This window comes from Leucoraja erinacea, chromosome 5 (assembly GCF_028641065.1).
Source record: "Leucoraja erinacea ecotype New England chromosome 5, Leri_hhj_1, whole genome shotgun sequence".
NCBI classification, from domain to species: Eukaryota; Metazoa; Chordata; class Chondrichthyes; order Rajiformes; family Rajidae; genus Leucoraja; species Leucoraja erinaceus.
This window is the reverse complement of record NC_073381.1, coordinates 42,794,156-42,811,123: the sequence shown is the minus strand read 5'-3', so window position 1 is coordinate 42,811,123 and position 16,968 is coordinate 42,794,156. Positions and strand designations below refer to the sequence as shown.

The following is a 16,968-nucleotide window of genomic DNA, read 5'->3' as shown; positions in this document are numbered from 1 at the left end:
CAATTTACATTTTTACTTTGACTTTTCACAAGATCACGCAAGCAACTAAAACGTGCCATTTTCAATTGTTTTTATAGCAAATTGAAATTTTGTTTTCAAAATCACATGACCAATCAATTGCTTTCTCAACCAACTGTTGGCACTCAATCCAGTTCATTGCAAAAGAAGTTTGAGTATCAATTATTTTTCTTCATGGCAGCACAGGGGAAATAAAGTTGGTGTATTTACATTTTGATTACAATGTATGCTGAATCACCTAGAAATAATGTTGTTTCAAAAATAAAATGGAGGCATTTGAAACACAAGTGCAGCTGTAGGAACAAGATTGAGACCCAAAATAGACCCACCATCCAAGTTGTTTAGTAATTAATTAGAATTCATACAAGAGCGAACCATCCTTTAGCAGACAACAGGGACAACAGCAGGCAAAATTTGTATAGATAAATTGGGGAATTCCAAGTTAACAGAGGGAGTGACCTATTATCTTCAGCATGCTGATATAAAATGAAGAATGTTCATGAACATCAGGGAACAATGAAAGAAGAAACCAATGTGACAGTAATGATTGATTTTATTAATTGAGTATAGAAGTTGGGAAGTCATGTTGCAGTTGTTTAAGACGTTGATGAGGCCGCATTTACAATATTGTGTTCAATTTTGGGCACTATGTTATAGGAAAGATGTTGTCAAGCTGGAAAGGGTGCAGAGAAGATTTGAGGATGTTGCCAGGACTCAAGGCCTGAGCTATCGGGAAAGGTTGAATAGGCTAGGACAATATTCATTTGCGCGCAGGAGGATGAGGGGTGATTTTATAGATGTGTACAAAATCATGAGAGGAATAGATCGGGTAGACGCACAGATTCTCTTGCCCAGAGTAGGGCAATCAAGAACCAGAGGACCAAATGACTTTATAACTGAAAGATTAAGAAATAAATTGCATGTTGATAATTGAACAGAAGTTATTTCCTAAATCAATGTACCTTGCAAACTCAGTTGTGAGGAAAGAAGTGGAAATGGGAACATTTGCACTAAACGTTATTCCCTTGTGTATCTATACACTGTAAAACGATTGATTGGAATCATGTATTGTCTTTCTGCTGACAAAAAGCTTTTCACTGTACCTCGGTAAACGTGACAAACTAAACTGAAATTTTGGAAATTATAGTTGTAGTTTAACTCGTTGTAGTGGCTATTTGGCTTGTTTTGTTCAGATTAATGATGGCATGTGTCTTTAAATTTTAGACTGCCTGTTATATTGTGGGTGGGATTTATGACGAATTTTTGGGTGTGTTTGGAGCTGGGTTTCTGGCGCAGAAGCTTAGTTTTTATTTTAGTTTCGCACCAGCATGGAGAAGGTTTACCCTTTGACCATGCGAAGTGTAACGGAGACATGAGGAGTTTTCTAATGTTTAAAGCGATAAGCTGGAGTTCGATGAAGATTATAGTAATGAGTCGGAAGAAGTTTGGATGTATCTTGTTTTTCATCAACAATAAAGAATTTATTCATCAAAAGACTGTTTTGGAAGATTTGGCTGTGAAGCTCTGAAGGTCTCTGTCGGAGAGTTCGCATGCGTATAAAGACATTCCCCTTAACCATGTAGTCCATTTAGCGGCTAGAGGGAGTAATCTCTTGAACGATATAAAACTCTGCGGCTATATTCGTTGACAAGCTTAAAGCGAAACAAGGTAAGTAACAATGCTTGTTTTGAACTTTCATGGTGGGGATGATGTAATGCTGGCATGTGGTTGGGGGATTAGACAAGAGGGTTGATTGGCAAATGGATGGAGTTAATGACAAAGGCAAGAAGTGAAAAGAACACAAAAGGATGTCAAATAAGAAAATGAGAGGAGTGAAATATAAAGCCAGAGGGAGTGATATGGATAGATGGGGAAGAAGGAGGGATAAAAGGGAAATGGGGGTCTGGGGTATGGGAAGGGTGGGAAATGAGCGTGCAGAGGACGGGAAAGAAGCAGAGTGACAGGAATGGCTGGAGAAACATGTCGCACCAAGGTCCTGGAAGGTAGGTGGGGGTGGGTGGATATTATTTGAAATTGGACAATTTAATGTCGATACTATTGGGTTATATGCTACCCAAGCGGACTATGATATGTTGTTCCCTCCAGTTTGCGTGTGACCTCACTCTGGCATCAGAGGAGGCCAGGGACGGGAAAGGTCGTAATGGGAGGGCAATTAAAATGGGGAGTTTCAGCAGACCTTAGCAAGTGTTTTCAGAATGGTCATCTAGTCTATGCTTGGTCTCAGCTCTGTAAAGGAGGTCATGATTGGGGGCATCAAATGCAAGAAATGAGGTTGAAAGAGTGCACTTGAATCTTTGTCTCACCTGAAAACGTTGCAGGGGTTCCAGCCTGGAAGTAACTGTTTTTGGCTCAAGATTCCAGCATCTTTAGTTTCTTGTGCTTCTGGTCATTTTTTTGAAGTTGGTCATTGCCTTGCACATATTGAGTGAATGTTACCATGTCCAAGTGTACTGTGCTATTTTGTGAATGTGAATGTCCAAGTGTACTGTGCTATTTTGGTCTTGCTGTGTGGTGGCATGCACAACTTCTTTTTCTGAACACCACCAATCGTCACTACTTCGGATCTTCTGGTTGAAGAAAGGTCGGTGTAAAAGCAAATGCTATAGAACAGAAAATGTTTGAAAGCTTCAGTGTTTCAGGCAACATTTGTGCATAGAGAAACGGTTAATGTTTCAGCTCTGAAACGTTACGTGTTTCTCTTTCGACACTTCCTGTGCGTCTTGAGGATATTCTGTTTTTATTTCTGATTTCCAGCATCTACGCTTTCTATTTTGTTGAAGCAAATGAAGACAGTTCTCTGAATAACTGTCACAATATCTAACCCCTTGGATAATGAAAGTAACATATGTCTTTCTGCATTGAAGGTTTTCCATCCAGTGCCCAGGTTTTCAGATGTCTTGTTAAATATTGGTATCTGTGCATAAGTGATAGCAGCAATAAATAATAGTCCATCATTATAGTGTTAATTGTTTTTCTCTACAGGCTGCTCTTGTTGGAGGTTCAACAATGATAGTTGGCTATGTATTACCAGATAAAGAAACTTCACTTCTCGAGGCCTATGAAAGAGCTCGAAATCTTGCGGATCCTAAAGTGTGCTGCGACTACTCTCTTCATGTTGGTGTGACATGGTGGTCTCCACAGGTAGAGCTATATTTTATTGCTGGATTTTTCAAAAGTTGTCTTTCTTTTATAAGTAAATAGATGGTTCTTTGCATCGGGTTGAACAAAAGCCAGTATTGAAGATGTCCAATGTAGAGATTAGAGTTGTTAAAACATGATTAATAAAGAATTGGTGAAATAGTAAAGATTAATACGCAATTGATTTAGTGCTTTGAGTTAGTGTGAGGCTTGGCTTATAACTCTGAATGTTAAAAGTCATAGGATGAAGTTCACATCTTCGCGTGAAATAAATTTTATTTTGGCTTGTATTGCCTCACTGCCTCATTGAACACTTAATTGAATGATTGCATCTTGCATTCTCCCAAAATGACTTCAAATCTCAAAGATTGACCTTGGCTTTATGCTAAGAAGAGGACAGCATAATGGTGCAGCAAATGGAGCCACTACCTTAAAGCATCAGAGACCCAAGTTCAATCCTGGGCTCCTCCAGCTATATTAAAAACTCTAGTTGGGCCATATTTAGAGTATTGGGTGGTATTGTGGTGGCCCGATTCAGCAGGATGCTTCCTGGATTAGTATATTAGCCATAAGGAGAAGTTGCACAGCAAATTGGTTATTGTGTACAATACTGGTTGTCCTATTACAGGAAGGATATAGAGGCTTTGAAGAGGATCCTGAAGAGGTTTACCAGATTGCCGTCTGGATTGCAGGGTATTAGTTGCAGCTCATTCCAGGCACCACCAATTTCTGTACAAAAATGCCCCACACACCTCTTTTAAACTTCTTGACTTAAAGTATGCTTTCTAGTCTTTGACATTCCACCCTGGGAAATAAGTTCTGTCTGTCTGTCCTTTCTAAGGCAAGACAAAAATTTCCAACCTCTCCTTATAGCTAATAGCCTCTGATCCAGGCAGCAATGGTAAACCTCTTCGGCATCTTTTCCAAAGCCTCCATCCCCATCCTTGCTGTAATGGGGTGATCAGAACTGCAAGCAATATTCCAAAAGCAGTCTAACATAAGTTCTATAAGTATGCAAAATGACTTTATGGCACTTCTCAATGCCCTGACCAATGAAAGCAAGCATGCCGTAACCTCATTTCCCACTCTATCTACTTGTGTTCCCACTTTCACGGAGCTATGGACTTGGACCCCAAGATCCCTCTGCACATCAATACTGTTCCGGGTCTTGCCATTAGCTATGTACTTTCCTCCTGCATTTGACATCCCTAGCAGCACCTCTCATTTGCTTGGATTAAACATTTCTGTAGCTGATATATATCCCGCTGTAACATAGAAACGTAGAAATTAGGTGCAGGAGAAGGCCATTCGGCCCTTCGAGCCTGCACCGCCATTCAATATGACCATGGCTGATCATCCAACTCAGTATCCCGTACCTGCCTTCTCTCCATACCCCCTGATCCCCTTAGCCACAAGGGCCACATCTAACTCCCTCTTAAATATAGCTAAGAGAGCCTTCCTCACTGATAAGGGAACTAGTCGACCCAGTGGAAATGTCAAATGTTGGAGGGCATAGCTTTAAGGTGAGAGGGGGAATGTTTAAGGGATATTTACGAAACTAGTTGTTTTTTACACAGTGGTAGGTACCTGCAACACGCTGTTAGGGGAGATGGTGGAAACAGATGGGATAATGATGTTTAATAGATATTTGGACAGACACAGAAACAATCAAGGAACAGAGGGATACAGCTCATGTCCAAACAGATTGGATTAGTTTAGATTGGCATGGTAGTTGATGCAGACATGGTCGGCTGTTCATATGCTAGACTATTCGTGTTCCAATCTGTGCCACCAAAGTGTCAGAAAATATCATCTCCACCATTTAAACTTTACATGTAAAGTCATTATTATTGCCAACTACTGAATTGTCAAGGTCCTGCGACACACCATTGAGCATATGTTCCATTCAATAGTAATCAATTGCCAGGCGAATAAATGTGTAGTAAGTCTGTCTGCAGGTATTAAGGCTGGGCACTTGGTGAATGCTGATTATTTAGTCTAACATGAAATGAAACCTGTCTTTAAAGGAAGAAGTGAGGAATGAAGGAGCCATCCTGTGAGGAAATGTTGAGTAAAATTAGCTTTTATTCGCGAATTTCCACAAATAAGAAATAATAATCGTCATGGTAAAGTAATTACAGTAATAAATAGAAATAATGAAAACAGATGAGAATTTGTCAGGTAGTCATTGAAAAGCCATTGACCTTTACTGGCATGCTGGCAGCAGCGCTCATTGCCTTTGGGCAAAGGATCAGCCATTCAGGAGTAAAATTTGAAATTTATCAACTTGAATTGTGAATCCTTAATTCTTCACGCGGAGAGCTGCAGCAGTCCTGTTAAGAATGGTTGAGAAAGAGATAATAACATGAAGGGATCAGAAGGGTGGCACAGTTGTTGAAGTTCAGTTGTGATATTGAATATTGAAGCGGGTCTGAGGGGTCATATCCTCATCCTGTGGCGTCAGCTGATACACAGACCACTTATGGTTGCACCCTCATCAGTAGTTACGAAGGCTGTCACGTGACGTCAGGGGCTAAGGGGAGTGACCTGCTACATAAGCATATCTCACCTTGAGATCAGCCCAGTCAACAGGTAGCTGAGCTCGAGACACCACCCTCGCTCAGCTACGGCAGCAACGACAATTATGTTAGTGGACCAAACTTACATGTAACACCTGAATAAAGCAACTGTTTATTACCACGTTTGGTGCCGCTACATTGGTGACCCTGACGTGATCCAAATTGGAATTTTGGATTTCTCCCGACACACGCAGCCTTGGGAGACCTGATGCCTACAGCCCAGCCCAGCTCAACGACGCTGCCATACAGTAAGGTATGGAGCAGGCCACCCGGGTCAATGGGCGCGGTCCGGACATTGCTTGACGGCCGCCAATCTCTCCTGCAATGACCTGCCTGGAGCCGACCACTGGAGCTGAGAGGCCGCGGCTGCCGTCGCTTCCCCACCAGCTGTCGCTCTCCCACCAGGAGCTGCGAGTTTAGTGCCCCGCCCCCAGCATCACCAACGCACGGCCCTGGGAGCGGGGAGTGAGCGGGCCCGCCCTTTACCCAGCCGGCCGCTGCCCAAGGCCTAGCCACCCGACGCGGCAGGCTTACCTGTGGCGGCTGCCCGAAGACGTCCTTCTGCTCCTTACCGGCACGGTCCCCGAAGATCCCTGGGCGTTGGCTGCCTGTCTCGCCCAGCAGCGGTGTGGAGCCTCGGCCTCGAGACAACACCCTACCCTCAGCTACAGCAGCAATGACAATTATGTTTGTGCACCATACTTGCATGTAACACCTGAATAAAGCAACTGCTTATTCACCACGTTTGATGCCACTACAATACTGCTATTTTAATTTTACTGATGAAACTGCCTGCACTATGATTGCGCTGCATGCTTGTGAGCTAAATCATTAATTTATTCTTTTAAATATTCAGGTACAATGTGAAATGGAACAACTAGTGAATGACCTTGGAGTGAATTCATTCCAAACATACATGACATACAAGGACCAGTACATGCTGCGGGATAATGAACTTTACCAGGTTTTTCGTGCATGTAAAAGTCTGGGTGCCATCGCTTGTGTTCATGCTGAAAATGGAGATCTTGTTGCAGAGGTAACACATTTAAGACTACCTGACATGTCATAAATTAAAATGATTTGAAATGAGACAAAAAGGAACTTCAAATTATAATGGGGAATATTCTGGAGAAGGTGACAACATCATTTAATATTGCCTTTGAGCTTTAATAAGTCCATTGATATATATCATGGGATGCAGGTCTTCCTGCAATACACTGATTTAATTTGATCCAGTTTAATTCCAAGGGAGCATAAAACTGTACTTTTCTTTCAGGGTGCAAAAGAAGCTCTTGAATTGGGAATCACTGGGCCCGAGGGAATAGACATCAGCAGGCCTGAGGAGGTTTGTCACATTAAAATGATTAATGCACATAAGCTTAAAATTTATTATCAGTATTGTACCTTCAGATATACAGATGGTGTTTGCGTACCATGTTTTTCAAGTGAGCAAAGAGCACTTTTGGGTATCAAGGTGAAAATGAAGTAGACTGATGACAAATATTTCACATGAAAAATACTATAACTACTTTGTTCCATCTGATATTTAGTCTGAATGACTCTTCTTTATAGCCATTGTAAATCCAGATAATAAATGTCACCTTTTTGTCAGAGGAATAGTAATATGAAGCCAGTTGTTTCGCTTATTCTGTTCCCTTTGAATTTTCTACACCCCATTGAGATAGTAATCTGCCCCCTTGTTTTGCCGCCAAAGTGGATAACCTCACATTTATCTATATTATACCGCATCTGCCACGCATCTGCCCACTCACTCAACCTGTCCAGGTCACCCTGCAACCTCCTAACATCCTCTTCACAGTTCACACTGCCACCCTCCACTCGCTACTGCCTCCCATTCTGAAAAGGACCCGTTCACTCTTCTTCTTTGCGTCCGGTCTACCAACCAATTTTCTATCCACGTCAACACCCTACCCCCAATACCATGTGCTCTCATTTTAGTCACCAGTCTCCCGGGCGGGACCTTATCAAATGCTTTCTGAAAATTTAGATACACTACATCCACTGGCACCCCTTCATCCATTTTACCTGTCACATCCTCAAAAAATTCCAGAAGATTAGTCAAGCATGATTTCCCTTTCATAAATCGATATTGACTTGGACTAATCCTTTTACTGCTATCCAAATGCCCCATTATTACCTCTTAAAAATTGATTGCAGCATCTTTCCTATCACCGGTCAGGCTAACTGGTTTGTAATTCCCCGTTTTCTCCCTCGCTCCTTTCTTGAAAAGTGGGATCATTAGTTATCCTCCAATCCACAGGAACTGATCCTGAATCTATTGAACATTGGAAAATAATCACCAATGCGTCCACTATTTCTAGAGCCACCTCCCTGAGGACCCTGGGATGCAGACCATCAGGTCCAGGGGATTTTTCACCCTTCAGTCCCATTAGCCTACCCAATACTATTTCTCGCCTAATGAAAATTTCTTTCAGTTCCTCTACCCCCTTAGATCCTCTGTCCTCCAGTACATCTGAGAGATTGTTTGTGTCTTCCTTAGTGAAGTACCTATTCAACTCTTCTGCCATTTCCTTGTTACCCATAATAATTTCACCCGTGTCTGCCTTCAAGGGACCCACATTTGACTTTGTTACTCTTTTTCCCTTAACATATCTGAAGAAGCTTTTACTGTCCTTCTTTATATTCCTGGCCAGCTTCCCCTCGTGCTTCATCTTTTCAGCCCGTATTGCCCGTTTTGTTTCCTTCTGTTGTCCTATGAAAATTTCCCAATCCTCTGGCTTCCGGCTACTCTTTGCTGTGTTATATAACCATATAACAATTACAGCACGGAAACAGGCCATCTCGGCCCTACAAGTCCGTGCCGACACAACTTTTTTTCCCTTGGGCCCACCTGCCTGCACTCATACCACAACCCAAATATATATATTTTTTCTTTTTCTTTTAGTTTTATTCTATCCCTAACTCTCTTGTCAGCCACGGTTGCCTCCTACTCCCCTTAGAATCTTTCTTCCTTTTTAGAATGAAATGATCCTGCGTCTTCTGGATTATGCCCAGAAATTCCTGCCATTGCTGTTCCACCGTCATTCCTGCTAGGATCCCTTTCCAGTCTACCTTGGCCAGCTCCCCTCTCGTGCCTTCATAGTCCCCTTTGTTCAACTGCATCTCTGACACTTCCGATTTAACATTCTCCTTCTCAAATTGCAGATTAAAACTAATCATATTATGATCACTACCTCCAAGCGGTTCCTTTACCTCGAGTTCTCTTATCATATCTGGTTCATTGGACAACACTAAATCCAGGATTGCCTTTTCTCCGGTCGGCTCCATTACAAGCTGCTCTAAGAATCCATCTCTGAGGCATTCTACAAACTCTCTTTCTTGGGGTCCTGAACCAACCTGATTTTCCCAATCTGCCTGCATATTGAAATCCCCCATCACCATAGTGGCATTACCTTTATTACATGCCAGTTTTAACACTTGCTACAACTTACACCCTACATCCGGGCTACTATTTGGGGGTCTGTAGATAATACCAATTAGTGTCTTCTTGCCTTTACAATTCCTCAACTCAATCCACAGTGACTCTACCTCGTCAGTCCCTATGTCTTCCCTCGCAAGGGACTGAATTCCATCCCTCACCAGCAATGCTACCCCCCTCCTCTTCCCACCTGCCCACATAAGGCGACGTTCAAGTTGAGACCCTGAATTCTTAAGGGACTAACCAATCCCTCTGTGACTCCTTGGTTCATTTTTCCTTTTCCACCAATAACCACTACCTTTCTTAGGGGGTTCCCAAGCGACTGCACGAGAAGCCACATTTGCCTTTTTACCTCGTCCCTTTCTGCATGTAGGAACCCAAACATCCCTTTGGTTTCTGTCCAACTAACTATTGGATTCAAAATGTAGAAGAAACCAAATGCAGATAAGGTAGCTGGTTGGTAGAACACCCCAGTTCAGTCCACAAGGATGATGGAGCTTTGAGTTGTCAGTCCTGTTAATTTTCCATCTGTTATCAGTCTGATGTATCTTTGACCTCTTATATAGTTTCTATGTAAGCTGCAGGAAAGGTAGCTCATCATCTGAAAGTGTATGTTGTAGCCCCCGTATTTAATATTGAACTCCTTAATTTCAGATAAATATCCTTTCCATTATTTTGTCAGGTAACTTTAAATAATGTATTGCTAACTGATAGATCTGTTGGGGATTGCTTGGAATGGTTACTTGGCAACTGCACAAACAAAGAAGAAATATTCACTGAAACAAGAGAATGCAGATGTTGAAACTTGAGCAAAAAATAGACTGCGGAGGAACTTAGAAACATAGAACATAGAAATTAGGTGCAGGAGTAGGCCATTCGGCCCTTCGAGCCTGCACCGCCATTCAATATGATCATGGCTGATCATCCAACTCAGTATCCCGTACCTGCCTTCTCTCCATACCCCCTGATCCCCTTAGCCAGAAGGGCCACATCTACCTCTTAAATATAGCCAATGAACTGGCCTCAACTACCCTCTGTGGCAGAGAGTTCCAGAGATTCACCACTCTCTGTGTGGAAAAAAAAAACTTGGCAGGTGAGGCAGCATTTGTGTATGGAAATTGGCAATCTGTGTTTTGGGTCAGGACCCTTCTTCAAGAATGGAGGTGAGGGGAGATTAAGGTTCTGCCAGCTATCTGCTCTACTCCAGCCTTGAAGGGTTCCAACCTAAAACATCACCGTTCCATTTCTCTCCACAAATGCAGCTGAAGAAATTTTGATCGACTAGTTGCACTAGTAAAATAACTTTACAGGTCTCTGCCAAAACTCCATTGAATTTCATTCCAACATCTGTGATTATATCTAATTTATTTCTAAGACATGTCCACACACTTGTGGGAAAACTTGGAAGGCTCTTTACCTTTTTTATTCAGTTAAATAATATATTGTTTCCTTTAAAAAAAAAAAATTGAAATACTTATTGCTTGTTTCGTATAGGTTGAAGCAGAAGCAACACATCGTGCCATTACAATTGCAAATCGAGTGAGTTTTTCAATAAAATGTTTGTTTCATCATATTTTTAGTATTTTATTGGGACTCGTTATCTAATTGATACCATTACTTTTCCCCTTTAGACCCATTGTCCATTATATTTGGTTAATATCTCAAGCAAATCAGCAGCTAATATCATTGCTTCTGCACGAATGCACGGTAAGGTTGGTTACCAGAGTATGGAAAAATATAACCATTAAATCCAGTGGGGTTTTTTTCGCCTAGATATTTTGTAATATGTTATTCTTGATTGTCATATTGGTGTATGAGGGTTGTGTATTTTTAGTGGTAGTACACCGTTACTAGTCAGGAAGTCTGAGTCGCTTGTTATTCCGTTGAGTAAGAGTGATTTAAAGACAGGACTATAAGAATTTGAGGAATATAATTTGTGGAATTTACTTCAGATGAAAAGGTGTTTCTCACATTTGTAAATTTCTTTAAAAATTGTAAATCTTTTTAAAACAACTGTATAAAAAAAAAATTATCACCTTGAATTTTCCAAGCATAGACAAACATTGTCGGCTTTTAATGTCTTGAAATTTTGAATCTGTGATATACTGATCACTGCGAAAAAAACATTCATGTTTTTTCAAGGCAACAATTTTTTATAAATCTATATTTCACATGCCTGAGGCTGAAAAGATCTGAATCTTGATGAGGAACACAAAATATAAACAAAAATCACATCAAAACTGTAAACACGAGCGTCATTTTTTCAGTTCTATCATCGTCAATTTACGGGTTACAGGAAATCTCATTACAAAATGTCCATATCTTTGATTTTAAACTACATTACCAACGACCCCTGTCACTCAAATGAAAACATACAGTGCAGAAATATAATTTGAAATCAGATAGGACCCTGTTTCCTTCACATTCTGCTTTAGGGTAAGAACTAAGACCATTCAGTCATTTGTCTGATTTGTGCAATTCTGTTTTCATTTCATTATGCTTGATATGTGGTAATAGAGGCATTGAAGACTTCAGTGCTACTGATGTGATGTTGCCTGGTGCACTGTCTTTGCAGTCAGCTGTTTCTGTTTTGGGTGCCATGTGGATTGAATCAAATTGACTAAATATCAGTCTCTGCAGTGCAAAGACGAAAGAAGTCCAAGGTTAAATCGTTCATGACTCAATATATAAATATATCGACTTTGCATTCAATGTGCTGGGCTCTGCCATCATTGATGAAGGTATATTCTGGAAACGGCCTCCAATTCACAATTAAATTACCCACCAACATTTATCAAAGTGCAGGGTACAGATGCAACTCGGTGGTTTGGGACTGCAGTTGGCCTTGCAATTTTATTATTGTTTTTATGTTGCATTTTTAATGGACTGCAATGTTACATTTACTCAAATATCATCATAACTATAATGGCACAGATTAGCACCACCATCCCCTTCCTTTCTGACCTCTGCATTATGTCCCTTTTCCATTCGTTCACTGCGATGCATCTTCTTTTCCACTTCCCCTTCCAGCTCTAGATGTGATGTGACAATTTGCTGCTTTCACCCTTTTTTGGGTTTCACTGGACTTAAAAGCTCTTTTTTTTTTTTTTTTTAGCTCTTGATTTTGTCAGATTTTCATAATGCTCCTTGAACCACCTTCTCCAAGAGTTTCTTGCCTTACTGGAGGTTACATTAATACAAGTTGAAGGGAAACTATGTTGTATTTAATTCTGATAGCAATTTCATACCACTTGGAAGTATAACCAAATGGAATTGGCCCCATTGTGTAGAATGTAAAAATACACAGCAGCGTATAATTGTGGCAACAATATTATACACATTTCCCTTCTATAGAATTGGACATCTGGAAGGTGTGTCCTCATGGTTGCTCTAGGTGAAATAAATTTAGGACCTACTAGATAAATAGACCAAAGTTTGAAATAATTGGACAAGATGGAGTCACAGATGGAGAAGCAGGACACCAGACGCCTGTGGCAGGGGCTATGGCCTGTAACCAACTACCGGAGCAGCCCCCCTCAACCGCAGGTGCCGGCACCTCCCTAGCTGATGACCTGAACTCTTTCTACGCTCGTTTCGAGACGGGCAACATCGCCCCAGCTGGCTAACGAAGCTGAAGGGAGGTCCATCGCTGGGGATGTGCACACATTCTCGTTGTCCGTGCACGAAGTGAGGAGGGCTCTGACACGGGTGAACACGAGGAAAGCTGTAGGCATCTCGGGGCGAGTACTTAAGTCCTGTGCTACGCAGCTAGCTCCGGTGCTCACTACAATATTAAACCTCTCCCTGACCATGTCCGTGGACCCTGCCTGCTTTAAAAGATCATTGTACCTGTACCAAAAAATGCCTCCCCAGCTTGTCTGATTGACTACCGTCCGGTGGCCCTCACCTCGGTAGTCATGAAATGCTTTGAGAGGCTGGTGAAGAGACACATCTGCACCTTCCTCCCTTGCAACATGGACTTGCTACAATTTGCATACTGTCCGAACAGATCCACGGACGATGCGGTGTCCTAGGTTCTGCACACCGCTCTCTCTCACCTTGGGGGCTATGTGAGGATGCTGTTCATAGACTTCAGTTCAGCCTTCAACACAATAGTCCCCACCAGACTTGCTGATAAGCTGCTGGAATTGGGGCTCAACACCCCCCTGTGTGCCTGGGTCCTGGACTTTCTCACCGCCAGGCCCCAGGTAGTCTAGATGGGAGGAAATGCATCAAAGTCCCTCACCCTGAGCACAGGATTCCCCCAGGGTTACGTCCTCAGCCCCCTACTGTACTCCCTGTACACACATGACTGTATGGTTAGGTTCAGCTCCAACTCTATAATCAAGCTTGCTGATGACACTATGGTGGTGGGCCTGATCTCCAATAACGATGAGAAGGCCTGGCTGATCATGCACTCTGGTGTCAGGACAATAGCCTCCTCTTGAATGTCAAAAAAAAACTAAGGAGCTGATCGTGGACTTTAGGAGGGCACAACATCCGAGTATGTACACTCCATTGAAGATAAATGTAGATACTGTGGATAGGGTGAGCTGCTTTAAATACCTGGGAGTCCACATCTCAGACGATCTGACATGGACATCACATGCTGCTGCACTGGTGAGTAAGGCAAGGCAGCGCCTTTACCACCTCAGGCAATTGAGGAAATTCAGAGTGTCTCTGAGGATCCTCCGGTGCTTCTACTCAGCGGCTGTGGAAAACATCTTGTCCGGAATTATCACGTTGGCTTGGGAACTGCTCTTCCCAGGACAAGAAGGCTCTGCAGAGAGTAGAGCGTTCGGCCGAACGCACTATGGGAACTACACTCACCCCCCCCTGCACGAACTATACATCAGAAGGTGCAAATCCAGAGCCAACAAGATCATGGGGGACCCCTTCCACCCCAGCAACAGTCTGTTCCAGCTGCTACAGTCGGGCAAACGCCTTTGTTGCTATGCTGTGAAAACGGAGAGTATGAGAAGGAGTTTCTTCCCATTAGGACTGTAAACTCCTCTCTCATTAGGGACTAACTTACTGTACCAATTTACTGTTGTGTGTCTTTTTAAAATTGCTGTTTTTTTCCTCCGACAAATATATGTGAATATGTGATTCTGTTCCATTCTGTTTTGGAGTTTTTTTTTCACAATCCGCAAGCATTGCCACTTTTCATTTCACTGCACATCTCGTATGCGTATGTGACGAATAAACTTGACTTGACTAATTCAGATACCAGATTAATTTTGTTATTCATATCTAAATTATTTTTGGTTAAATATCTGTTGAGTTTATTTGCGAAGGAACATAAGGAGGTGATTTACATAACTGAACTACTACAAGTAGAATTACTATCCAACAAGTTTAAAATGTATTTGGATTAAATGCATGGGTGGTTTTAAAGGAATAAGGGGGTTGGGGTGTCAAATGGGATAGTCGAGGACGGAGTTAAAGGGAAAGAGAGTAAAGGGATGGTTAATGACCCCAGAATGAACGGGAAAGGAAGCTCACAAAGGGATAGGAGAGTATGGCCAAGTGTAATAGGGATTTATGTGAAAGGTGAGATTCGTAAGGAATTAAAAGTATTGTATATGAATGCGCGAAGTATAAGTAGATGAGCTTGAGGCTCAGTTAGAGGTTGGTAGATATGACATTGTGGGGATTACTGAGATGTGGCTGCAGGAGGATCGGGCCTGGGAACTTAATATTCAGGGTTATACATCATTTAGAAAGGACAGGCAGGTGGGCAGAGGAGGGGGGTAGCTCTGCTGGTGAAGGATGGGATTCAGTCCCTTGTGAGGGAGGACTTGGGGACTGACGAGGTAGAGTCACTGTGGATTGAGTTGAGGAATTGTAAAGGCAAGAAGATACTAATTGGTGTTAACTACAGACCCCTAAATAGTAGCCCGGATGTAGGGGTTAAGTTGCAGCAGGAGTTAAAACTGGCATGTAACAAAGGTAATGTCACCATGGTGATGGGAGATTTCAATATGCAGGTAGACCGGGAAAATCAGGTTGGTTCAGGACCCCAAGAAAGAGAGTTTGTAGAATGCCTCCGAGATAGATTCTTAGAGCAGCTTGTAATGGAGCCGACCGGAGAAAAGACAATTCTGGATTTAGTGTTGTCCAATGAACCAGATATGATAAGAGAACTCGAGGTAAAGGAACCGCAGGAATTTCTGGGCATAATCCGGAAGAGGCAGGGTCATTTCATTCCAAAAAGGAAGAAAGATTCTAAGGGGAGTAGGAGGCAACTGTGGCTGTCAAGAGAAGTTAGGGATAGAATAAAACTAAAAGAAAAGAGGTATAACACAGCAAAGAGTAGCCGGAAGCCAGAGGATTGGGAAACTTTCATAGGACAACAGAAGGAAACAAAACGGGCAATATGGGCTGAAAAGATGAAGTATGAAGGGAAGCTGGCCAGGAATATAAAGAAGGACAGTAAAAGCTTCTTTAGATGTGTTAAGGGAAAAAGAGTAGCAAAGTCATATGTGGGTCCCTTGAAGGCAGACACGGGTGAAATTATTATGGGCAACAAGGAAATGGTAGAAGAGTTGGATAGGTACTTCGGATCTGTCTTCACTGAGGAAGACACAAACAATCTTCCAGATGTACCGGAGGACAGAGGATCTAAGGACTGAAGGATGATAAATCCCCTGGACCTGATGGTCTGCATCCCAGGGTCCTCAGGGAGGTGGCTCTAGAAATAGTGGACGCATTGGTGATCATTTTCCAATGTTCAATAGATTCAGCATCAGTTCCTGTGGATTGGAGGATAGCTAATGTTATCCCACTTTTCAAGAAAGGAGTGAGAGAGAAAACGGGGAATTACAGACCAGTTAGCCTGACTTCGGTGGTGGGAAAGATGCTGGAGTCAATTATTAAAGAGGTAATAATGGGGCATTTGGATAGCAGTAAAAGGATTAGTCCAAGTCAATATCGATTTATGAAAGGGAAATCATGCTTGACTAATCTTCTGGAATGTTTTGAGGATGTGACAGGTAAAATGGATGAAGGGGTGCCAGTGGATGTAGTGTATCTAGACTTTCAGAAAGCCTTTGATAAGGTACCGCACGGGAGACTGGTGACTAAAATTAGAGCACATGGTATTGGGGGTACGGTGTTGACATGGATAGAAAATTGGTTGGCAGACCGGAAGCAAAGAGTAGGAGTGAACGGGTCCTTTTCAGAATGGCAGGCAGTGGCGAGTGGAGTGCCACAAGGCTCGGTGTTGGGGCCGTAACTGTTTACCATATATATTAATGATTTGGAAGAGGGAATTAGGAGCAACACTAGCAAGTTTGCGGATGACACAAAGCTGGGTGGCAGAGTGAGCTGTGAAGAGGATGTTAGGAGGTTGCAGGGTGACCTGGACAGGTTGAGTGAGTGGGCAGATGCGTGGCAGATGCAGTATAATAGATAAATGTGAGGTTATCCACTTTGGCGGCAAAAACCAGGGGGCAGATTATTATCTCAATGGGGTTAGGTTAGGTAAGGGGGAGGTGCAGCGAGACCTGGGCGTCCTTGTACATCGGTCACTGAAAGTCGACTTACAGGTACAGCAGGCAGTGAAGAAAGCTAATGGAATGTTGGCCTTCATAACAAGCGGATTTCAGTATAGGAGTAAAGAGATTCTTCTGCAGTTGTTTATGGCTCTGGTGAGACCACATCTGGAGTATTGTGTACAGTTTTGGTCTCTTAATTTGAGAAAGGACATCCTTGTGATTGAGCCAGTGCAGCGTAGGTTCACGAGATTGA

General features: G+C 42.4%; 1 protein-coding gene across 1 annotated transcript in view; it reads left to right on the top strand.

The window, feature by feature from the left end:
• dpysl5b (dihydropyrimidinase like 5b) overlaps positions 1 to 16,968 on the top strand; it is a 62,933-nt gene that overhangs the window by 14,744 nt on the left and 31,221 nt on the right. Inside the window, exons 2-6 of the mRNA XM_055635439.1 lie at positions 3,022 to 3,180; positions 6,613 to 6,792; positions 7,033 to 7,101; positions 10,711 to 10,755; positions 10,848 to 10,923. Of these exons, the coding sequence (XP_055491414.1) occupies positions 3,022 to 3,180; positions 6,613 to 6,792; positions 7,033 to 7,101; positions 10,711 to 10,755; positions 10,848 to 10,923 (529 nt within the window). The remainder of the gene's footprint in view (positions 1 to 3,021; positions 3,181 to 6,612; positions 6,793 to 7,032; positions 7,102 to 10,710; positions 10,756 to 10,847; positions 10,924 to 16,968) is intronic.